This window comes from Drosophila grimshawi, unplaced genomic scaffold (genome assembly GCF_018153295.1).
Source record: "Drosophila grimshawi isolate 15287-2541.00 unplaced genomic scaffold, ASM1815329v1 contig_1369, whole genome shotgun sequence".
Classification (NCBI taxonomy): Eukaryota; Metazoa; Arthropoda; class Insecta; order Diptera; family Drosophilidae; genus Drosophila; species Drosophila grimshawi.
In genome coordinates, this window is record NW_025062891.1 from 2369121 (window position 1) to 2395465 (window position 26345).

The window sequence follows — 26345 nt, forward strand, 5'->3', positions numbered from 1 at the left end:
GCTATACGAAGCGGCTTGGCAAGCTAATCTTAATAATTTGTCTGTCTCAAACATTTCTATTTTTTGGAACTTAAAATTCACCACAAAAAACTAGCTGCATACATTGTATACGACAACAAGGAATTCTTCCAACTGCGAAGTACTCTTGATTAAATATTAGGTAAATCCTGCCAGTTAACCCCATAATGCATTTTCTTCGTTTGCATGTCATTTGCGTGACGATGATTGATGTAGAAAAAGCTATAAGGAGCAGGTTAAGGACCTTTCACTTGACTTGACTTGACTATCAGAAACTAGAGTTACCCCAGCAACTGGAGATTGATATCCTGTAGGCCACGCTTAAGAGCAGCTGCAAACCAGCAAGCAGTTTTGCAGTTGCATTGTTAACGATGTGCCTAGACATATAGATGTATATATAAGCAGACACACACAAAGTGTTTAAGTGTGTGTGTGAGTATGTGTGTGAGTGTCTGTTAACTAAAGTCATCCTGCTGCGGTTGCTGCTGCTGGTATGGCTCCACCTGCTAGCTGTCTTTCGCCTTGTCCATTAACTGCTGTTGAAAATCTGTTGGCCGAACAGTCGAATGCTCGACAGCTGCGTGAATTTTTAGAGACGAGGCCATACTTGAAAAACATCCTTTTTATACCCTATAGAAATGCCAGTCATTTACGCCGGGTAGATGCAGTTGATAGAACGCATGTTTCAGGTTGAAGTAAAAGTACAAAATTTCTTAGTTAAACTTACAGTCCTGTCTGACAAGGGCTTTCATCCATAACTTGACTTAAATATTATTTTAAAAAAGAATTATTTCATAACAAAGAATAAATTTAAAACTAAATATTCTGAAAATAATAAATACAACAATTTCAAACTTAATTATATAAAAAAAAAATTGACTTCGTTCTATTTTTTTCAACTTAAATGAAAGTCTCTACAAAACTGACATCAAATCGAAGTGAATTGCAATTATATATATGATCTATAATCCAAAAAAGAAACTTTGATTTTTGCTTATTTTGTGACAAAATAGTTTTCCTTAAGATCTAAAAAATAAATATATATGTATAACTCAATGTAATGAAAATACGCATATAACAGCTGCTAAAGTATGAAATGAAAAGTGTATGAATAATTATTGGGCTGACTAAAGATGAGCTTATTAAGAACATATTTCGAGTTTTCTTCAACTAGTATACCAAATTTGTACATTTTTACATTTTTGTATATTCTAATATAATCTCTATCAAACATAAAAAACGTATTTTTTTCACAAAACTTCACATTCATTAATGATTAAAAATATGTATCATAAATCAAGCAACATTAGTTTAGTTTTGTCTACAGGGTATCTGAAGCTAAAGCAGTCGCATAGCAACATACTATTCGAACTAGACTTATTTCGAATCAAGTGCACAGTTCTACAGAGTTATTACGCAGATAAACTATGCTTAATATTTGGAAATTTGCACTTAAAAATACGCTAAATTAAAATGATTTTTGCATTTGTGCCACTAAATTGTAACGTTTTTCATACGGGTAACTTGATTTTTTGCGCTTGCGTAGGATGTGCGTTGTAGATGCAGCTGTTGCTTTTGGCTCTGAATACGGACGGACACACACACACACCAACACAGGCACACATGCACAAAATGACGACCACACATAGCTAGAGTCTGTGCCATAGCTATGGGATTTTATGGTTTTTCAATTGGTTCAGTTTTTTTTTTCGGTTCTTTGTTGTTTTTCTTTTGCTTAGGCATTTTGTTTTTTTTTTCTGTATCTCAGCAGAGACAGCTGTCAGGCGTCGTTGGCAGCGTTTCGCATTCAGATTCGCGTGGGTCATTCATTAGGGGAACGCAGCATGAAATTCTGGCTAAAGGCAGAACTCGACACGATGCCTGCCTTTGGCTGCTTTTGCTTTTAGTTTTTGGTAGTGTTGGTGGTGCTGCTGCTGCTGCCAGCAATACAAAAGCACTAACACAAATACGAAGGACACATGCACACACCAGCTCGGAATGGAATCAGCCATGCGGCAACAGCCTTGAGTGATAACATCATCATGTGTACGCTCTCTCTCTCTCTCCCTCTCTCTCCCTCTCTGTCTCTCTTTGTGTGTGTCTGTGTATGAGCAGCGAAGCATGCACGCAACATGCTATGCCAAGGAGCAAGCGATGAAACCCAGAAACTGCAACAGCAGCGGCAACAACAACAGCAGCAGCAGCAGCAGAAACAACAGCAGCGTCAGCGACATAAAACCTTGGCAACCAAAAAACACCGTAGAGAAGAACAAGGCAGCACGACAATGGGACAAAGGGAGAAGAGCGAGGGGCAGCAAGGCTGGCGGCGAGGCAAAAAAGATTAAATCAGGTAGGAAATTTTCGTTTAAGTGGTAAATGTTTTTGCACCTGCCGTTAGCCAGCAGCCGGTTGGCATTGCTCAGCTATTGTTGTTGTTGTTGGTGCTGTTGTTGTTGCTGTTGCTGTTGTTGTCACTCAGATGATTAGTGCGCAGGCTTCAAGCTGCGACTGCGCAGATACTTTTTTGGGTAACTGTTGCCCGCCGCATCGCGTGCGTCTTTGCAGCACTGTGTGGCAAACAAAGCAGAAACCGGCTCACGCACATTGCAGCTTTCTGTTTCAAAGGCGTTGCCGTAGCCAAATTGGTCAACAGACAGTGCGCGTGTTCCACTGTGTGTGTGTTGTGTGTCCAAGTGTGTGTGCCTGCATGCTTATGCAAACAATCAACAGTGTTTGGGGCGTTCTACTCGTATCAAAACACGCACGCTATTCTGTTGTGAACAGCTCAGAAAACACCTGCTCTAATTTGAATGCACCTCTGCAAGGGCATTGATTGTTATTCTAATTGGGTTTAGCGGCATTCAAATATTTGTATTGCAAACTATATATTCTGACTCAATAAAGTGTTACTTCATTTAAATATGATATTTATTGCATATGCCAACTTGCTTATATCTTCTTACTTAATAAAATTTTAATATTTTCATTTGTAGCTGCTGATGATTCTTTATTATTTGGTGAGCTCTTTTTATAATTTAATTCTTTTTTCCGCTGACTCCTGATTAAGAGTTTTTTTTTTAATATCATTTCCATATACGATTTTTTTTTTTTTTAATATATTTTAAAAAATGTATTTAAACAAATACTTAACCTGGATGGAAAATTCTTTAGCGTACTTCATTCGGACTGTCTAAAATTGAATTATATCTTATTTGTAAGTGGATGCTTTTCTGATATTTTGAAACTTATTTAGTTTTAAGTGAAGTTAAGGAACGAAGAAGAATCGTAAGCTATACAATAATTATTCACATTTCTGTAAGCGAACTCATTTCTATTCTGAGTATTCTTCTTTATTAATGTTTTTTAAGCTCTATTTAATTAATAAGCCGAGAAATAGTTTCTTATTTGCAAATAAATCAAATGTAGTATCTTTGTTAATTCATAATTTTATTTTATTTTATTTTTTTATTTAATTTTCAATCTTCTAAGTTACCAATCACAATTCTATAAGTGAACCCATCTCCATGAATAACCTTGTTAATTAATATTTTTATGGCTGCTCCTTCACATCTGCAAAAATTTAACTTTTTATTTATAGTTTTTATTAGAGTTTTTTTTTTTTTTTAGATGTTACAACCACTCTCGCGTCAATACAAATAAATTCCCAGAATGTTTTCCCTTTTGCACTTCGAAACCAATATTGTGAATATGGCATTTGATGGCATAAAATTCTAAAGCACTCGAATGTAAAAGTACTCGCAACCTCGAAGTAGATCGTAAACGGCTTAAATGCAGCGACAATAACGACAGGCGGCAAGGTTTACTTACAGGCCATTAGCTTAATATGGTCTGACCATAACGTGAACCGCATCTGGCTGGCAGAGAGACAACACCATAAAAACCAGCAATAACAATAGCAGTATTAACAACAACTATAGCAACAACTACAACAATGGGAACCAGGCGACAATGCAATGGGAAAAAAAAGAAAAGCACGCAGTGCAATGCAAATGGAAGCAAGTAGCAAAGTTGCACAGTTGCAAGTCGCAGAGTTGAAAGGGCAACCGAAAGCAACAGCAGAACCGCCACCATCACAAAGAGTACACTCAGAGAAAGTAGCCGAAAAAGTATATATAAATGCGCCAAGAGCAGCTCACCTTATTATTAAGAAATTATATTTCTAAAAAATTTAGTCTGTTTTTTCTTAATTCAGAAAAGGTTTCAGTATTCCCGGGTGTTTTGTAAATATGACCACAGAACTTGTAAAATAATTGGTTTTTTCCAATATTATTAATCAACATTAGTATTTTAAAGCTTCAGATAAGCAAACACTTTGGATAGTTCTTAAAATTCAATTAATATAAATTTTCATAGGTTTTTCTACATTTTAGAAACACTTTTTTACTTATATAAAATATAAATTATTTCGAAAAATATTTTTTAACAAAAGATATTATATATGAAAAATAGAAAAAAGGACATTCAGTTTTAACACATTTTTTTATCAAATACCTAATTCAAAATAAGAATAACCATTTACATTTCAAACAACCTTTTTTCTGAGTGCATCAGCACCACTGCGGCACTCACAATTGTGTAGGGGTTAATAGTCTAGGGTTGGGGTATGTTGGGTATGGGGAATCGCCGGATGCGCTGTTAACCGCACGAGTTGCCTGCATTAATGCAATGTGCAACAAGCTAGAACACCGCGCCGCAAATTGACAACAAAACAAAAGGCAACTAAAATTAAAAATATCCACATATAGCTAAATAGCATGCAACGCTCAAAATATGTGCAACAACAGCAACTCATGTTTCAACTGGCAACTGGCAGTTGATTATAAACCCATTGATGTTGCTGGTCAGCACTGCCCCTCACCTCGTTGCCACCCTCCGTGCCTCCTTCCCTCCATCCACAGGCCGACACAGTTTGCATTACAAAATAAAAGCAAAAATATTGCAAATTGCAAAACACAGCACAGACAAAGTGCCAACTATAGGGTACAGATAGAGGGCAACAGAGAGACAGAGAGAGAGAGAGAGAGAGAGAGAGAGAGAAAGAGAGGGGGGATAGAGGAATAGAGATAGAGAAAGGGAGAGTTAGACCAGCAAACTGTTGCAGTGGCCAACACGACATGGCCATCAACTCACCCCATTTTTTTTTTTTTTTTGACGTGTGCAGTGAAGCGCACCACCCGAATGGCATGCCGTACCTCCAACCCCTCCCCCTCTCCCTCCCCCTCCACTGCACGGTAGGCTGCTTGCTCCTGGCTTAAAGGAACTCTTCACATGGCGACAAAGTGCGCCATTTTCGGCATATTCCATTCTGACCCAACAATAATGCTGCAAATTCAACACGAGCTCCTGGAAACAATGCCGCTAAATAAATTTCATTTTCTAGTACATTTTTTGGCTCGCTTACTTTCAGCATTCAGCCTTTGTTCGGCATTCGAAAATTGCACTTTCCAACACTACCAAAGAAATGTGACAACAGACAATAGTTTCTAAGTGTTGCAGAATGTGAAGAATTAATTTAAGCAACGTTTAAATGTAATGCTTAACAAATTTTGTATTTACTTGTAGGATTAATTAATGTTTACTTTTAATTTATAAATATAGAGGCTTAAATTCTTGTTCTTAATGATGAAAAGTATTTTTTAAATGTATACGAAATATGTGACTATATTGTTGAGAATTGAATTAATTAGTTGGATCCCATTTGAAAAGAGATATCAAATCTTTTAACTATTTTTGACCTTTTTTGAAGTGATTCCTTAAGAAAATACATTTTATTCCTCACTCAAATAAAAACTAGCCAAAAGAACAACGCATAAATAGACGAAAATACTTCAAATATAACAATTTTCAGATGAACATATTAATTAATTCGCATAGTAAATATTTCCTTAAGGTATTTTCTCAAACAGAACCTTACTGTTGTAAAGGACATTTAGTATTCATACAGAAAGATGCGAAAACATCTGCCTTTGCTTGCAAGTTGATCGCAGGCACGCCATTTGCCAGGATGATATGCAAAAGGATATTCAGCATACATATGCGCCAAGGAAGCCTAAAAAGCTAAAAAGGTATCAAAAAAATAAGTATATTCCTGTTGTAAATTAAGTTAAATTTAATTGTTTATCATTACAAAAATGATTATCAATTAATGATAGTTGGCTTTTGCTCACAAAGCAGACTCTAGTTACCATTGTAAGGCATGCGGAAGGGCAAACGCTGCTCTTAGTATTATGCTCTCTCGCTCTCTTAGTGTCGGTTAAGTTCCAGTTTTGCATACTCTTCAACCACAACTCGTTCGCTCTCTCTCTCTCTCTCTCTGTATCGCATTTCGGCGCTCTTTCGAATTTAGTGACGCGACGCTTCGGCCACGACTGGCGTATATAAAGGACGCTGCTGTTGCGCGCCGCTTTAGTCCTACGACGACTGTCGCGCCAATTGCCTCGTACGCGAAGTGCTGCAGTAGCCACAAAGTGAAAGTCAGACAATCTTTTCTCAAGCAATTTGAGTCGACTTCTTAGCGTTCGTGTGTGTGCGAGTGTGTGTGTGTGTATTTGTGTATGTTGTGGTCTTTGTGTGTGAAGCCGCTTCAATAAAAGGCCAGGCCCCAAGTGGCAAATGCTAAACAAACGTGCGGCAGGCAACAAAGCGGCGGCGAAGAAGAAGCATTAATCGCGCATAATTCAAATATTGTTAGCGCCGCATTTTTTATAAGGTGTTTAGCTGCGGTCCGCTATGAAACGTGGCCAACATTTGCATAAATACCAAATGCCAAAACAATTCTAAATTGAAACTCATTGAAAGCCATCCAGAAAACCTTGACTTGAATTTACAATATACGCATCGAAAATGGTGCGCGTAATTGTATCGATGCTGCTGCTGATGCTGTTAGCGGTGGCAAGCGCGCGTGGCGCCACCACCGGCGTCATCAGCGATGTGAACAACATGTTGCGCGATGCGCAAGCAACCAGCTCAGCTCCAGCCCTGTCCAGCACTGTCCCATCCAGTGTGGAGCTGCTGCGCTTTGTCAACGATGAGGACAACGATAACGAATCCGAGGAAAGCGAGCTGGGCCTGCTCTCAAATGGCGCCCAGGTGTTGCAGCCACGCAGCAGCAGCAGGAGCATCAGCAGCGGCAGCAACAGCGGTGGCGGCAACAAGGGTGAGCAGAGCCTGGAGCTGGGCGACCAGGTGCGTCTGCTGACGAAGCAACTGAATGCGCTGATGACGCGTCGGCGCGAGGATTACGAGCTGCTGGAGCACAATTTACGCAAATCCCTGCGGCTCACCTCGAGTGCGGCCAGCGTGGATGCGGATATGCGCAGCGAATTGGATCAGTTGAGGTGAGTCCGCAAATTGATAGCATTATTAGCTCATAGTTGCCCACAAATGCCAATTCGTTCTTCTCAACTTGCAACTTGCAACTTGCAACTTTGGCTGTCAAGTTTCGTTCAAGTTTTTCAACTCACAGCACTGCGAGTGCCTGTCACTGGCACACTGGCAGTGTGTTAGTGTGCGTTAAATTTGTGGGCGTAGCGCATCAGCAATTCTCACACACATGCCCCACTTTTGCGAGACGCCTCAAGTCAATTTAGCAGCGCTCTGAATTAGGCAACACTTTTTACGACTCGCTGAATTTTGCCTGATTCCCTTTGTGACATACTCTACCACATTGTTTTATGCTACGAAATCGATAATATGAAAATAATAATACTACATTTAATGGAAATAATAATTAAAATAAAATAACAAAATGTATAATAATAATTAAAACGAATTTTAATATCTTCTGTGTATATACATTTTTGAAAACACTCTCAAACTATTTAAAAAGTTAAAAGCTTTAATAATAATAATAATTAATAATATATGTCGAACTAAGATAAATACAAAAAATAAAAAATAAATTAAATTGAATTAAAAACAATTTTAATATTTAAATTATAATATATTTTATTATCTTCTCATTGTATACATTTTTAAATACATAATAATTCTGATAAATAACCAAATAGTAAGAAAAAACTTAATAAAATGAATAATAAGAAAAATTAAAATATTAGCTATACTATTAATAATTAAATTAGTAACAATAATTATGAAATCTCCAGTTATCTTCTGTTTATACCAATTTTTGAACACTACATTTTTTAGAACCCTCTCACAGTATTTAAGCAGTTAAGAAGTTGATTTTTTTTTTGATTCCGCAACTAAATATTCTGAAGGATCTACTATGTCCATTGCCATTGAAAAAAAGTTTACATGTCAAAGGGAACACCTGCCAGGAAGGGCATATAACTGTCGACAGCACGCACGTAACGATTCTTACTCGTTATGGCATTTTCCCTGTTTGTATTTGCTCCAGAGACAGCACAAGTTAATTTAAACAAATAAGAAACCGTCGAAAAATCCAGCTCCTTAAGCAGCTTAGCATTGATAGGAAGAAATCGCTGGGCGGCAGCACGTAGAAAATTTCTGATTTCTGGCCTAGGCCAAGCCCAAAGTTTATTATTATTTTTATTTATTTATTTTTTTTTTTTTTTGTGATTTGTTTGTTTTATTTGTCGACTGGCTGACTAATAATGATTGTCTCATCGACACACACACACACGCACACACACGCACAGCGTGTTGATCTAGAGCAGCGAACGACAAAAATGGCGCTCACTTAATTTACTGTACAAATAGCTTTGGTTAGTTTCGCTGCTGTATGTGTATATATTATATATATATATATATATATATATATATTATATATATATATCTGTTTTTTGTTTGTTTGTTTGGACATGTCGTGAACGTCGTAAACTTTGTCAGTGACACCGTAAATAATTCAACACACAACGCAGCATGTGTGTGCAGACACACACATGCACACACGGGCAGACATAAACAGGAACTCGCCAGGGCCAGTCAAACGACATGTCAACTGTGGTTTATGTGACTCGAGGTTGCCTTTGCCCCCATGCCCCCTGCCCCCTGCCCCTTCCATCGACGCCCTTCTGCCATGCACCTCCAGGTCGTTATCTGATTGGGGCACGAGCCATGTAAGCTATGTGGAGGGATACAGTTTTATTGGAGTGCAGGGGTGCAGCAGTTCCGGAGCTCCTGGGATCTATTAAGCTGGCTACCATTTGGCTTTACTGATTTGGTCTAAATTTAATGGCGCATTCAGCCCATTTCCCTTCCCATTGCCAATCCTGTCCAGCTTCCATTTCGATAATTAAAATGTGCACAATTTTCAACCGAACAATTTTCACCCCGGATTCACGTGAAATTTTCTCTAGCATGAGCCGCGCGCTTTGTTGTGCATTTTTCAATTTGATTCCATGTCATTGACAGCATTTCCAATTTTTACTTGACGTGTGCTGCTTTCAGCTATAAAATAAAAAAAATATATATTGTTGCAGCCATGCGTAAAATTGTGCAAATTTCTCGTAGCTGGTATATCGCTGCGAGTATGTGTGTGCAAAGCCAACAATAGTTTACTGTGTGTGATGTGTTTTCTTTTAATTTGATTGATAAGCTGAGCTGAGAATTGCTAGCCTAATGTGTGCAGATTTATTACAATGCTAATGTAACAATTATAACAAATTCGAAATTGATCAACTTTACAGGCAAGCTTTAATTTACGCTTCCGTTTCCGTTTTCGCAAATTGAAATCAAACTATTTTCATAGCAACTAACTCTTAAGTTCCAGTTAGTTAGATATCTAGAAAGAAAAAACCAGATTGTTGTAGTTGGGTAAACTTTTTAATAAAATAAACCCACTTAAATCAGTAAAAAAAATATAACCAAATTTAATACATGCTTAACTTACGAAGATGATTTGCGACAAGATAAAATAAAAAACACTACTAAAATTGAAAACCAGAAAAGGTCGTAAAGTTTTCTACATCAAATGCAAGCGTGCATAAGTCAACAACATGCAAATTGAAATATTACTTATACGCAACATTTCCAACCAAACATGCTTTTTGAAGAAAACTTTTCTTTATGAAATTTTCATGTAGCTTTGCTCTTTTGACAGTGAGAAATAAAACAACAGCTGCTGAGCCACAACAAAATTCAAAAGTTCTCTACGCAAGCCAACTTGACGGATTACGAGGGAGGAGATTCGGGTACTTGAGACGACTCCACGACTGACTACTTTAATTGTCTGAAATGCCACAAAAATGCGCTCAAGTTTTGAAACTGGCTTCTGCCAACTGCCACAAGTGCTACAACATTTTCACTTTTACGTTTTGGGCAACGCTACAAAAAAAAAAAAGAAGAAAAACAAATACAGTGAAAAATATTTATTTTCCTATGCTTAAACAATATGTTCTCATGCTTGGGCACTTGTTGTTTCTTGTTTTTGTGGTAGGAAAGTTTTCAACTGTTCTCTGTACATTTTTTTCTATTTCCCATCTGTGAATTGCAGTTGACATTGGACGTGATTTGTGTGTGTGAGTGTGTATCTGTGTGTGAAAATTTGTTCTAGCACTTATTTGCAAAGTTGCAAGAGTTGCTTTGCCTACGTGTGAAATCATTGTGGAAGCCCCCCGAACAATACCATCCAAAACGTGTCTAATTGAAAAACTGCATGAAAATGATGTTGCTTTTACTTGTAAGCCTCACGCCCTAATCTCCTTATCTGGCTGACGTTCGCTTGCCTGAAAATGTCAATTTAAATTAGATCCCTACACCGCACCGCATGTTGCCCATTTCAAAGTCAATTAAAATGAGCCGCAACTGCCGCGCTTTCGAGCGCACTTTCGCACCATATTCATGCTGCGGCCCTTTCTACACTCGGAGAAATAAGCGGTCTTAATTTTAGAAAATTATATAAGAATGTATATTTACTTCAGTTGTAAATAACGTGGCAAACTGAAGAGTCAAACGCAGTTTCTAATTAAGGATTATCTTTATTATGCGCAAGTGCATCTTTACTCGTTGAAGAATTGAGAACAACTTAACTTAGGAGAATGCAATGCAAGAGAACACAATTCAAGTGTGACCAGATATACGATACTAATCGATATAGCGTTACTTAAGTATTAATTGTTGCTGTGATATTCAAACATATTCCAACAATTTCCATGTTGTTTTTATTTGTTTAAGAAATATTCTTACATTAGCTTTTTAAATGATTATTATATAAAACAGTAGTCAAGAGTGCAAATTATATTAAGTAAAACTTAAGACTCTTTTTTATTTTAAAGGAGAGTTTTTCTTTTAAAATTTTTAGAAATTAATCTCTTTATAACGGAAAACATTAAAAATAAACTCATATTTATTTTAAAGAATTTTGTTTGGCATATTTAATAATTACTTCTAAATACCAGAAAAATTGTCTGTTTTTCATGGCGATTCTTTTGCTGAGTGTAGTTGCCGGCCCGGGTAATTCAACAGCACAACAACAAACTGCATGCATCGAGCTAAAAAAAAATATGTTAATGTATCTGCTCTATTTTTTTTCCGTTTGTTTTTAATTTGCAGAATCGAAATGCAAACGCTGCGTGCAACACACAGCGGCACCAAGGAGCGCCTGACTGTCGAGTGGCTGCAACAGTCGATATCGGAGATACGCAAACAACTGGTCGAGCTGCAACGCACGGCTAGCAACGTGGCCAGGGATGTGCGGCATGGCGGGGCTGCCTACGAGGATCTCGCCACAATACGCAACGATTATCAGCAACTGAAACTGGAGCTGGCCGCTCAGCGCGAGCGACAGCAGCAAACCGAGGTGATTGTCCAGGAGTTGCGCGAGGAGCTGCTGCAGCAGGAGCAGGAGCACAAGCACCAGCTAAACAGGCAGCTAAATGCCAAGCTGAATGCGATGCCCAAGTCCTTGGATCAGTCGGCCAGCATTGAGGTGGAGAGCAACAGTCAGGAAGTCAGCCATGAGGTGAGTACACACTGGAGAGGTATGCCCAGCAGGCGGCTAACTTTATGCTAATGATCATATAAGCACGCAACACTTACACACACACATCACACACACACACATACACACAGTTGCACACACTCAGGTGGAGTGATTCAGGTTTTATGGCTTTGAAATTTCTTTTTGTTGTTGCTGCTGCTGCTGTTTTAAGTGCGCTCATAAAGCGACCGCCCTGGTTGAGTTTCTGGCCACCCCATAGCCATTATCTGCCCATTTTATGCCTTATTTTATACCTGACTGTTATACCATTGTTTTTTTTTCGGAGGGGGCGCCATCTGAGACACGATGTGCTAACGAGCCGAATGCCCGAGCACGACTCCAACTCCTGTGTGTGTGTGTGTGTGTGCTGGTCCTTACTTTTTAATGGCTCCTCGTATGCTGCTTAAATTACTTATACGCACCGCAGGACGTCAACATATTTAATATTTAATGCGAACGCCTCGCCCCGGGCAACCACTCAGACCCTCAGTCCCTCAGTCCCCCAGTCTTTCTGCTGTCCCGTTCCCTATTACCTGCCCCAGCTAATGTGCCTAACAGAATCATTAACATTAAGGTCAGGTAAATCGCAGACAGCGCAGACTGAGCAACAACATGCTAACAACTTTTAATTATAATTAAAGTCAATAAAGCGCGCAATTTCAAGTGCAAGTAAAATGTTGAAATACTTAAGCGAATAGCCACATTTTCGAATACCCTGCAATATACAAATCAGTCTGGAAATGCCGCAAATAAAGATATTTTAATAGATTCTTTTTTTTATTAGAGATGGGCTAAGACATCCAAGACAAATTCTTTCAGTTCCACAACTCAACATAAGTATATTATGAAGGTATTATATTAAAGTTCTTACATTACATACTATTACAAAGATTCTTAGTGCTGTAAAATCTGTTAAAATCTGTTCGAGTCAAGAGAAAATGATTCAAACCACAATTAATTGTAATTTCAAAAGGGTTTACAGCCTTACCTTTAATTGCCAATATACCAAAAAGTAACCAAGAAACATCATTTTGCATTCCTTTCATATATATCTGAGCCAACAGGTAAAGCCACAACATCTGTGAAGGGGTGAGCAAAATGCGGGCGATGCATAAAATAAAAATACAATTTTGCGAAAGAGACGAAAGAGGAAAAAGAGGAAACTTCATTAAAGGGATTATGTGACTTCCATATGCATGCGGTTGCCACACAAAATATATATCAGTGAAGTAAACTGAACAAACACACACAAAAACTGGTTTAGAGCCACCTGCTTGTGGTTAACCCTCTTCTGCTCCTTACCACTTTTTTTTTTTTTTTTTTGATGTTACCACTCGAATGTTATTTATTTTTTTTCTTGTGTATTTTTGAAGAAATGCTTCCTCTTTACTTTGAAGTTGTTGGACTCGTCACAATGCTGCTTAGCTCAAAATTTGCTTGCTAAGGGTAGGGGTTACGGCGGGTGGTAAGTGTAGTGGCAAAGTGGCTTTCCCTACCTCTTTCTCTCTCCCCCTCTCTATGGTTCTATCAGTCTTTGTTGTGCTAGCTGATTGAAAAGTGAAGCTCGATGCACACACAAAGCAATTACATTCACAATCAGCCACTAAAAATTTTGACCACAAATTGCTTTAAAAATAAAAAATTAAAAAAATGGCAAACAAAACCAATAAAACCGATGGAAACGATAAGGCGTGCAGTCAGGCGCTCTAAGCGGCTTTCACAACAGGCACACTTGAATCACATACACGCACACACACACACCTACATATATATATGTATATATATATTAATGTAATGTTTAAGGGCACGTCTGCTCGCAAAATACACGTACTTTTTGTATAGAATGAAATTGCTGAAAATTGCAAACAAAAAGCAGGAAATCACCTTTTAATCGCCCAGAGCATTTTTGGAGGCACAACGAGGGCGGCAGTGAGATAAAGAGAGAGTAGCAGGGACAGACAGAAAGAAAGAAACAAAGACACAGAGAGAGAAAGAGAGGGAGAGAAAGAGAAAGAGAGAGAAGGGTAGACGGAATTGGTAAACAACGCCAGCTGCTCAGCAGCGCTGTCAGAGACCAGTGACGGCTGCTGCCTTTTGTCTTGCCATCACCTGGCCCCAACCCCTCTCTAACCTCTCTTTTACCACTCACAATTTCAGTCTTGCTCGGCAGCAGCAGCAGCAGCAGCAGCAGATGCTCTTGAGTGCCTTGATAATCAGTTTGTTATATGTATTTGTTTTTTCTCTCTACGTTTATGATGCGCGCAATGCTTCAGCACAATTTGATCCTTTTCATTATTTTTTAGGTTTTCTCTGTTGTTATTTTTGTATTCGCATTTCCCACCAATGTTCCCTACAGCAGTTGCCCAAAAGCAAAACCTGTTGTTCTTGTTGTGGGTATATCTAGCTGAAAAAAAAATATATGAAAACAATGGGAGTAAATTGGCAAAAGCAATTTTCAAAAATTTTTATTATAAAAGCGCAGCAAAGCAGAAATTAGGTTAAATTAGAACAATGGGCAAGGATAAAAAAATAAAATTGCACAGGTGGATGTACAAATGTGTACAAATATATATAAATACAAAGAGTGCGTCTGATTAAATTACGTAAAAAATGAAATAAATAAAAATGAAACAGAAGAAAATACCAAAAAAAATAAAATAAAATAGCCATGTGGCAACCCCCAACTAGGAAGCATTCTCGTTGAATTTTACTCATTGTAAGCGGTATAAATAAATTGAATCCGTACTATTTTCAGCGCAAGCAAAACGCGCTAAACTAGACCGCAAAACAATTAAAAATTTATTTATTTTAAGTGGTTACAAAGTGGTCAAAAAAAGGTCCAAATTTGGTTCAGTTCTACAGCTCAACCAACTTTTTGCAGCAGTTTGATAATATCAAAGGCTTTACAGATATAGATGGAATATTATAAACTTTTATATTATAAGTTTTAAATTGAAATACACTTGAAACACTCTGAAAAATAAAATCGACCTGAAATCATAATGTAAGAATTCTGTGTACACTTACAAAAATACCATGGAATTTTGAAACCTATTTTCTACATTTTAGACAAATCTACTATTGAGATAAGAAAAGAAGATCCGGTTTTTTTTAGAAATATACTAAATAATTAGGTGAACTTCTAAATCTCAAGGAGATTTTTTTCCAATATGCCAATTTGGCAACTCAGCTGTTAAAGACTAAATCAATAGTATTATATATATTTAAATGGGTGTCATATTTATTTCGGTTATCGACAAGTGTCCGGTACGGTGTAGGTAATTGGCCATCATTCTGACAACTATTGGGGTTGACCTTAAAAGTATCTTCTGCTTGCTTTAGGTATGGAAAAGTGAATATTTGATGCTGGTGGCACTTAGTCAAATTGACTGCTACTAATTGAACCCGAATTGATGGCAAGGCCTTTCAGCAGACCGTCACAAATAAATACATATAGATAATTCAAGAAGCAGCTGCCAGTGACAAGTTGGCAGCACGAGGATGCCTCGGCCGAGAGTCGACCCAAAAGGAAAGAAGATGTTCTAATTGCAATTTGTGCAGATTCATAACAAAGCAAATGCTCTGCAGATAGCAAGACATAAAGAGGACTCAAGACCTGGGAAAACAAATCGCATGATGGAAGCTGTCACTAGCAACAGTTGAACGCAAATATTTATCTTTGGTTATTGATGTGATGCGACTGATGTTGGCAGCAGACAAATGCCGAACAAAGACAGGCAGACAGACAGACAAGTAGTGGAAATATACGAGTAAACATATATTGTACATATGAGAAACTTGCTGTTAAATTAGCCAAGCAAACAAATGCGGGAATCACACACAAACACCAAAACACGCATAGAATGGGCTGGAGCAGGAGCAGTAGCAGGAGTAGAAAGAGGAGATGTAGCACAAAGAGTTGAAGGAGGAGCTGCAAGGGCAACAGGATACGGTTTCAGACGCAAAACAGAGGCCACACAATTTTTTTTTATTGTTTTTCGGGTTTTTTTTTTGTTATACCCTTGCAAAGAGCATTTTTGTTAGCAGACTTCTCCAAGCTTTCTTATATATTATTTTTTGTTATTAAGTACTTACTTATATCTATTGTGCCCCCTACCTATAGTTCCATCATGCCTGATTCTTGCAAGATTTCAAGAATTTTTCTGCAGTTAAGGATTGCTGTCTTCCCAGCATAAGAATTGCTTCCTTAAGACAATGCATCTTCTTCTGTATGGGGCAACACAATCAGATTTGATGTGCTTTAAGGATTCCTTGTCAGTGTCACATAATCGACAGATGCCAATACTGTTTGTACCTGTTCCAAGTTTTAGTCCTGTCTGTTCTTTGCCAAGGATATTTCTTGCTTAAATCGTTTCTGATTAAAGCTGCCTTAAACACATTTCGCCTTTCTTATACCTGGTCTCTCGGCCCGGCTTGATTGCCGCAGATGTCTTTGTTCGTTTCTCAGTTCTTGCCGTATTGCGTATTTTCCTATGCAACAATACGATTCTGGTCCTATTATGGGCACTTCTGCCCCCATTTTTGCCTGCTCTGCCGCCGCTTCATTTCCCATATTGTGTACTTTGAATTGGTCTAGTTTGCTCCGTACCATCCGGAGCACTTTAGACATAATTTACGTCTTCTTTAGTGCGATTTGTGAGGCTTGACTGTCGGAAAGGATGGCTATATCTCTGTTCTAGTTATGTTTTAAGTCCGCACGCCTCCTTCCTATATCTTCATCTGTATACAAATTTGTCATCATAAACATACGCATTTACAATAATCCATGTTGGACCATTTCGCATTTAAATACTCCCAGAAATCTTGTAAATATATATTTATCTTCTAATTTGAATATTAAATTTGATTCTTAAATTAATTTTATTTCCTTTTAACTGTCGTATTTTTCTGAGCCAACTGATATTAGTCGACATTAAATAAATATATATTTGAAAAGAGCAAAGGCTAGGATTAGAAGAGCATCTAATAAAAAGGTCATAGATCCGCAAGAGTATTCAATCTTCAATACTCTGACAGATTTTTCCATGTTTTTTTTTGTTGGTGGTTTTTTCTTTGAATTGGTTTGTTGTATGTTGGAGCACCCGAGTGGGCTCCAGCATTTTACCTTATTTATGTTGATATTTGTGCTGGCTTTTGTTTTATGTTACATTCCAGCATGCCCCAGTTCCCCCCTCAGGTTGTTGTTGTTGTTGCCACAATGCCCGCCTTGCTGCTGCTCTGCTGCGGCTGGCAATTTGTTTGATTGCCGGAGTGCTTGTATTTGCTGGTCTTTTCTTGTCTGGGTGGGTAAGGCGGTGTTTGAGTTTCATTTACATGCATATACGTGGTACTCGTAGTTGATATTTATTTTATGAGTGAAATTATCTTTATTGAAACTTGGCATAATCTTGAGATTCATATGTGCCACTTATACCAATGTATGATTGTGTGTGTGTGTGTGTGTTCGTCATGTTTCTATTATTCGAAGCTGTCTCTCAAGTTTCCCAAGCGACGTTGGCTATAAATATGCTGCCTCAACATGCCGCATAGTCTTGCCACAAAAAAATATATTAATGTATATATGCTTATTTTTGCTTTAAGCTGTTTCATTTTTATTTGCTTGAACTTTGTTTCTTTCTTTAAAATTGCTTTGGGTTGAGTTTCAGTTAAAGAGCTCTTCTAGTTTTTGATTAAACATTTTTGAATTTTGCACTGCAATATTTGCGCATATTTAGTTTCAAATTATGCACACGTTTGCCATTTGGCCAGGAAATAAGGAAACAGACATCGTTGTTACAAATGGCGGTACCTAAATGCGCATTAACTTAATGGCATTTTGTGGCACACACACACATATATATATATAGTCTGTATCCGTGTGTGTGTGTGTGTGTGCAACTTTTTGAGCGGCACACAAAAGTCCTATTACATTTTTACGACAATTCAGCGCGGAGCAACGACAGCAGCCGAAGTAGCTTTTTTTTATATGTACTGCACACACTACACACAACTACACATATACACACACACACACCCCACACACACACACACACACACACATAGAGTCAGTCCCTGATTGTGGCTGCTGCATAGCTGTCGCTAATAGCTATTCCTTGTTAGCCTTCACTTGAGTACAACATGTCCAAATTCACTTTAATCCTCCCCACGAACCAAGCATTTTATGCATTTTATACAAGTGTGTGTTGTGTGTGTGTGTGCTGTGCTTGTGTGTGTGGCTTTGCAAATTAATTAGGCTAGCGGCTGCTCTTTTTCCCCGATTAGCATTTCTTAATTGTAATAACACACACACGCTGCCTGGCATAAAATATTTATGCTTCAATTTCGATTTCAATTAGAACCGCTGTCACTTGCCACGAAATGTCTTTAAAATTGTTTTTGCCCTACGCTTTGACTGTTTGTTAATTGGTATTGGTGAACGTGGGGCCCAACACATAAATCACATTTAATTATATTGTTGACGTCGCCCTCAGCGAATCTCCTCCGTATATCACCTTTTCCACGCGCCGAATTTTGATAGCTTCGCCCGACCTCTGCCTCTGCCATGTGCTCACTACATATAATATAAATATATATATACATATCTATATATATATATATCGTAGTATATACATATATATTGGTTGCGTTGTCGAACATGGCGTATTAGCAATGTTCGTGACCTTTCACATAAAACAGCAACGCTGCTCTTGCCACAAGGCATAGAGACGTGCGTTGGGGCAAGAAAGCAAGCACAAACAGCAACTGAAAATTGGCAGCACAAGTTTCGCGTAGTCGCACAATTCACAATCCAACAGAGACATGAATAATTAAGTGAACAGCCATCAAAAGGCGCACAAAATAAACAAATAATTTCTATATGTGAAGCGATTTTAGTTTTTTGTTTTCATGTTTTTTTTTATATTTAAATTTGGCAAATATTTTCTTTTCTTTAAAGGCAATTTTTATCGCAAAAAGGCCTTAAGCTTTTCTGAAGAGTCCATACCATATTTATTCACATTGCATATTACAGCAGATCCTTTTTCAAGAATTGCATTCGCAATTCTAATCAGTATTAGTGTATTTCTTGCATCTAAAATTAGAATTCTGATTTCTGGTATATTATATATTATATGACTTGTGTGTCCTTATATGTAGATCTGGAGCCAAAAAAACAAAATTAATTACAATATGTCCACAAACAATAAATATCTTCAAATTCAATGCTACTTAAAACTGCAATTTACAAAAATAATTGACTTGTTGTTATAAGATTATTCAATATATGCTCCACTATTATTATTATTATTATTATATTATTATTCTCGAAGGACGATTGGGAGTTACTGATTATCAAACGATATAAAATGCTGATGTGGATATTTGTTCTATCAATAATGCCGCTGAAGAGGATTTTTCTCAAAAATAACTCCTTAATGTTTTACTTGATTTACCCAAAGGACCTACGTGTTATTCAGTTTTTTATGGCTGGTGGCAGATACCTTTTCCTGCAGAAGAGAATAGCTTGAATTTTATCTGTGATGATTAGGATTTTCCATAATAGGATGATTTTGTAAGCTTTTTTCAAAAGTGTCTGGTAAAATGATCATGATGATAAATAATAAAATAATGGCAGGATAGCAGAGTAATTGGGGTATGTCTGAAGTATAGATATTAAAAAAAACCGCTAAAAGCTCAAATTCCCATTCCCGTAGAATGGAAATAACTTTTATAAATAAATTCTACATTAAAACATGAAAATACATTATATTGTTACATTTATTTATAAAAGTTATTTCCATTCTCTTAATAAAGGCAGGAGTCCTTTGGCAATACTTTCTAGAATAATTATTCTAGTAATATATATATGAAGAAAAATAACTAAAGAAAACTGAATTTTTAAATTAGGTAATTAATAATATGAGTAGAAAAGCAAATCTGCTGTTTAAACTTACTCAATATATTGAGTTTTCGAGTCAAATATTACTAAGAAAAAGTTGAATAAAAACTTTAGAGTCTCTTTCTCTCGTCCCTCTGATTTTCACTATTGTTGTCGTTTCCTTTCATCACAATAGCTTTCATTTCCTTTCATTTGTATGTCGCATAATTAAACAGCCAAGTTTCGACTCTGCTAAGATTCACACTACCACCCGGCACCCCCCACTCCCATAGCCCAACCCATGCCACCTCCATAACTCACCCACTCTTCATGTGTATATTCATTAGCAGAACATTCCATTCACTTCGTATTTGCGAGATGCTTTATTAGTCAATTACAAGCGATGTTGGAACCAACGTTGTGAATAGACAAAAGCGTAGATGAAATACGAAATAATATTATTTGTTTCAATGGAAGAACCATATATATATATATAATTTGTATAGGGGTTTGCGTTTGTATCTGTGGCTATATCAGTTGCTGAGCTGCAAGCGTATTCATTACATTTGCATTCACAAGTCACAAATGTGACCCAAATGCCATTACCTTGGTTAACGCTTGTCACTCAGTTAAATTATACTAGTATAACTTGATGTATGTGTACACATATGTCAGACTTAAGTAAGACTGGTTTAGACGTGAAATCCCGACTAGAACATACTCAGGACATGCACATGAGAAAGGGATAAGCTTCTTGGCTGATCATTATTAATTAACGCAGGATGACATTTAAATGGGAAATCTGTGGGAACAAAGCTAAATAAAGCTAAGGCCATATATTAATGTGAAAGGCATACTCCGAAAGAAATCGCCCTGAAATTTAGTTTTTCTTGTTTTTAGAAGTCATTTTTAAACATAAAAAAGAAACATTTCTTAAAATCAGAAAAACTATAAATTTTCAAAAATATTTTCCATGATTTGGAGATATATATTTTTGATAAGGCTACAATTACTGCAAACGAGGGTCGCGAGATCGAATCAAATTCAATTACACCACTTTATAAGTTAGCTCTTAATATTAATAATAATGAATACAACAAAAACGAAAATATACGAGTTCTGTGTGCACATATAACAATAAACCCTGAAATTTAGAACTCTCCCTTAAAAATATATTTTTTTTTGCTGCTGCCAACATTTTTATAGCCCTTTTTTCGAATTTGAAAGATGTACAGGGCATAAAAACCCATATATGAACTTGTATGGCTCCAACATAGAAAACTGCCAAGTTGCCCCAACTAAATGTCTCGATGTGTGTGTGTGTGTGTGTGTGTGACACATACACGCTCTGTGGTGTGCTGGTGGGTGTGTCTGCACACTCCCCAACGGCGGGGATTTAAGCGTGGGGCTGCCGCTGACATTATTGTTGCGCACGCCTTTCATCCTTGCATGTTCGCTATCTGTTGTTGTCTGTGTGTGCATGTGTGTGTGAGAGTGTGTGTGAGAGTGTGTGTGTGTGTCTGTGTGAGTGTGTGATTGTGTATGTAATTCTGTGTGTATTTGTTTGTGTGTGTGTGAAACAAAGTTGTTTGGCGCTGCTGTGGTGCGTTACAAAATGCATTTATAATAAATGGATTTAGGATTCAATTCCCCGCACATAATCCAGTGCACATGCATATTATGAGTGCGCTAAGACAACGACAACTATAGGAAGAGGACAGATGATAAAAGCGCTTAACTAAAAGCAGCTTTAAAGCTTTGTGTAGAATTAAGCACCCAGCTTAAGCAAACAGTGGTCGCTGGAAATTGGGAATTTGCAGTTGCCAACAATACTCACAAAATAAAATAGATATTTGCGAACACTTTTATTTGCGACAAACTCTTTTCACATTGCTTTTATTTTAGTTATTTAAACGAAGATTTTGAGAAACTGAGAAAATTTTTACTTTATGTTTTAAAGTGCTTTTAGTTAAATTAGAAGCGCTCATATCAAGTTCATCGTGTTATATTATTATTGTGAGCCAAAGGAATAAATAGAATTTGAAATAGGATTTGAAACAAGAGTTTCAAAATATTTGCTTATGCTGTTTATGCCTATGTATTTTATGCTCAATAATATTTTGATACCATAATTCCCATAAGATCGACTTGAATAATGGTAGCAATATGCAATGAAAAAATAGCTCTTTAACAACTTTGGTTCTGTAATCTGTACTAAGTTCATTTTCTCTCTAATTGCAGTCATTGTCGAGCAGTGAGCTGGCCGATCATAGGCGTCGTCATTGCCGCTTCCAGCAGGAGCAGATACACAGCTTGCAGTTGACGCAGCGCAACTTGCGGCGCCAGATGAACGAGTTAAAGTATCATCACATTGACGAGAGGGTGCGCAGCATTGAGCTGGAGCAGCATCGCATCGCCAATGCCAACTTCAATTTGAGCCGTCAGATCGCAACGCTAGACAAGCTGCACACCTCGATGCTGGAGCTGCTGGAGGACGTGGAGGGACTGCAAAGCAAAATGGACAAGAGTATACCCGAACTGCGTCATGAGATCTCCAAGCTGGAGTTCGCAAATGCACAAATCAGCTCCGAGCAGAATCTGGTCCGCGAGGAGGGCAAGAACGCTGCACGCTCCCTGCAGGCGATGGCTGTTAGCGTCAGCGCTCTCCAGGACGAGCGCGATGGTGTCAAGAAGCTGGTCAGCACTGTGGAGCAGCTGCAAACAAATGTGGATCGCGTTCAATCACTTGTCCATAACGAGCTGCACAATAAGGTGGGTAATTAATATCCGGGAAAGTGACATTGATCCAAGAGATCAAATTATAAGTATTTTCTGATGTCATGCCAAATGACTAAATTATTCGATTATATACTGATAACCATTGCGATAATTTAGTTTTGATTGGCAAGGATTGCGATTCTAATCGGATAAGCTGAAAATGGGGGAGTTGCCACTTCTTATATACTCCGAATACAAAAACGCAAGCAAATTTCGATAATCGATATACTTTTGGCACCAAAGGCAGCTCATGTTATAATGAAGAAATTATATATCTAAAAAACAGGATATTTCTTTTCTTAATTCCAGTATAGATTCTTGTAAATATTGAATTGTTGTTTTTTATATGTGCTACATAAATTGTTATTAAACATTAGTAATTTAAGAATTCACAAACATTTTAGATAGTTTGATTCGGAATTTTACAAAGAATTTTTGCATTTATACTTTTAAATCCTTGTTAAAAAATATATCTAAATATTTCATTTATAATTTCTTCGGATAAATCCGTTTAACTTTTTCTGAATTTACGGTATTGAGCAATGAAAAAATCTAAATTTTAATTGCCTGCAAATTATAATCGTATGCAAACACAAAGTTTCTTTGTGAAGATTGAACAGTGAAAGCAGTTTTGTTGCCTTTAGGGGAATAAGTGAAGGTGAACTTGTGAATATTATATTAAACAACCTGTATAAGATATATTATTTACATATAATGTATTGAAAACTTACCTTTTCTCTCACACAGCTTTCACACCTCAACAAGCCGCACAAGCGTCCGCATTATCAGCAGACGGGCCAGAACCAACCGCAGGCGTCAGACCTGAGAACTGATAGTGAGCTGGCCGAGACGCTGGTGGCCGAATTGGAGAACGTTGAGGCACAGTATGAGGCAATTGTGAATAAGCTGCCGCAGGACTGCAGCGAGCTGTCGACAAATGCGGATGGCCTGCACCTAATAGCGCCCGCCGGTCAACATCATCCGATGATGACACACTGCAGCGGAGATGGGTGGACGACAGTGCAGCGTCGCTTTGATGGCAGCGCCGATTTCAATCGCTCGTGGGCAGATTATGCTCAGGGCTTTGGAGCGCCGGGAGGCGAGTACTGGATTGGTAATGAGCAGCTGCATCATCTGACACTGAACAACTGCACGCAGCTGCGTATCCAAATGCAGGACATCTACGACAACAATTGGGTGGCGGAATACAAGCACTTTTATATATCGTCCCGATCGGATGGGTATCGGCTGCATATTGGCGAGTACAGTGGTAATGCATCGGATGCACTTAATTATCAGCAGGGCATGCAGTTCTCGGCGATTGACGATGATCGCGATATATCACAGACGCACTGTGCTGCTAACTATGAGGGTGGCTGGTGGTTCTCTCATTGCCAGCACGCCAATCTCAATGGGCGCTACAATCTCGGCCTGACTTGGTTTGATGCCGGCCGCAACGAATGGATTGCGGTCAGATCAAGCCAAATGCTGGTCAAGCGCCGCCCCAGCGACGAGTGTGCGCCAAGCAATGGCAATGAGGCGCCTCCTCAAGTGGCAACAACCACAGCAGCCAACGAGCCAACGAGCACACGGCCAACCACTGTGGTGCAGTTCGTTGCCTCTGCGCAGGCGTAAGCAAGCAGCTGCCAACAGCCAGCTTGCTAGCCACAGTGAACCACCAGAGCCATGCCTACTATAGTTTGGAGTGCGTGCGTGTGAAACACGCTCAGTGTAAAGTAAAAAAAAATATACAAAAAACAAAAATACAAAAAACAAAAATTAAGAAAAAGAAATAAGAAAAAGATAAGGAAACTCGCTCTAGCTAATTAAGTAGTTTTGATGCGTGTTTCTTGATGTGTTTCTTGTGTACATAGCTAACCATTTGTCTAAGTTGTAGTTAATACTATCTCAATAGAGCTTACTAGCCTCGACAAAAAATTCCACAAAAAACGAGAAAAAAAAACAAAAGAAAGTAAAAGAAAGTAAAGAAATGTGCTTAACAATAGAGTACACAACGTGTATGCGTAATCTAGTTAATCAAGCAACCTGTCCATGGATATATGCAACCCGTACATATTTGTTTTGTCTTTCAGCAGATCTCTTAGAGGCATAAGTTCACGCATACACAAATGTTTTGAACTCCCCGCTCCCCAAGTTAAGCAAATATCTGAAAACATATTGCCGCCATTCTATTTGGGCATATCACGAGCAAAACAAATAGGTGCGTGTATGTCTGCAGTTATTTCCATAATAACGTTAGCTCTAAGTCAACGCCAGTCTAGTTTAGGCATCTCAGACAAATAATAAATATACATAAATGTCAACACTCAGACACACAAAGTACGCAACCGAAAAAAAAAAAGAAGAAAAAAAACCAAAAAAAAAATAAATAAAAATGAAGTCGAAGCTTTTATGAAATTTGTGAATTTTTATGTGAAACTTTGTGTGCTTCTGTGCTCTAGTGTTTAAATGTTAAGCGTCCATATCAAGTACATTGTGAAGGCTTGAAACAGTCATTAAGTATAGTTCTAATGGTAATTCAAAGTTGGTATGTGTAATTGTTTTATTATGAATGTTATCAGCAGATCCTATCCCTATCGTGCTTGCTAACAGTTACAGATCTACAATCTGCACAACCATTTGTCAGCTTCACTCTCATTTTGGTTAAGTTATGCAACAACCAACGTAAATGCCAAAGATAACGAGAACAACCACAAACTCAATAAAAACCAATAGCAGTAAAGGGAAATACTCGAAAATAAAAAAGAAAAAATAAAAAAAAAAACTATTTTCTGCCGTTTTGCATATACCAAAAAATATAAATTATATAAATAATAATAAAATGACAACGTTTAGGGGCTAAAATTGCAGCTAACTTACGATAAGTCAATAAATGGTCAAGCAAAAAAACTATAAATATGTATGTATTATATATTTATAAATATATATATACATATATAACTGTAAGCATATATACTTGTATACATTAATTTTATGTAATTTACGTATTAAGTGACTCAAAAGAAAAACTGGCCACAGCCAGCGTATTTTACAATAAATGAATTGATGTGAAATTTTTTTGTTGTAGCAACATTTTTTTTCTTAACAGCAGTTAAATTTAACGATTCCGGCAGCTGCATCAATATCTTATCGACCAGTGACTGGCAAAATATTACCTTAAGCCAGGATAGGGAAGAAGAAAGGAAGACAACAATTTGGTATAGGCATTTTCAGTTTGCGAACACTAAATACCCTACCAAATATATATATATATAAATAAAAGTTCTCATGCAATTTGATTGGAATTGTTGATAGTATATGTTGACTAAGTAGAGAAAATCATTTTGATTGAGTTGGGTTACGCGATCGAATGAATAATTCAAATGTTGAGTAATCGGTTATAGGACAGTTTAAATATTTACGAAATACCAGTATTCATTGATGGATTCTGTGTACGTTATGAAGAACTGTTGTTATGCACACTATATTATCCACTTTAAAGGGAATACAAAAAGAGCCGCGTAATTCTTTGGCATATGGGAAACATGACAGCGCACTGCTGTGGTTCTCACGAGTGTTGTCATTGTTGAAAACAACAAAAGCAACAGCAACAGTATCAGTCTGAGCAATGCTGAATGCGCAGATTTATGGCTGCATATATTAACGCCACGGGTCCAACAAAGGCAGCAAAATCAACGAAAGCGACAAGTGAAAAATCTGAAAGCCAAGTCAGACAACAATGCACACAAC

General features: G+C 37.6%; 1 protein-coding gene across 1 annotated transcript; it reads left to right on the plus strand.

The window, feature by feature from the left end:
* Window positions 1–6484: 6484 nt before the first annotated feature.
* Window positions 6485–25381, plus strand: LOC6560887 (protein scabrous). Its single transcript, XM_001987118.3, has 4 exons — window positions 6485–7376; window positions 11515–11923; window positions 22059–22589; window positions 23343–25381. The coding sequence occupies exons 1-4, from the start codon at window positions 6883–6885 to the stop codon at window positions 24228–24230; spliced, it is 2322 nt and encodes a 773-aa protein (XP_001987154.1). The 5' UTR covers window positions 6485–6882; the 3' UTR covers window positions 24231–25381.
* The last annotated feature ends 964 nt before the right edge of the window (window positions 25382–26345 follow it).

What these genes read in the sequence shown, in the direction of transcription:
- LOC6560887 (XM_001987118.3), top strand. Translation starts at nt 6,883, where the DNA reads ATGGTGCGCGTAATTGTATCGATGCTGCTGCTGATGCTGTTAGCGGTG. An exon ending in AGCGAATTGGATCAGTTGAG is followed by an intron (nt 7,377 to 11,514) that starts GTGAGTCCGCAA and finishes TTTAATTTGCAG; the next exon opens with AATCGAAATGCAAACGCTGC. An exon ending in GTCAGGAAGTCAGCCATGAG is followed by an intron (nt 11,924 to 22,058) that starts GTGAGTACACAC and finishes CTCTAATTGCAG; the next exon opens with TCATTGTCGAGCAGTGAGCT.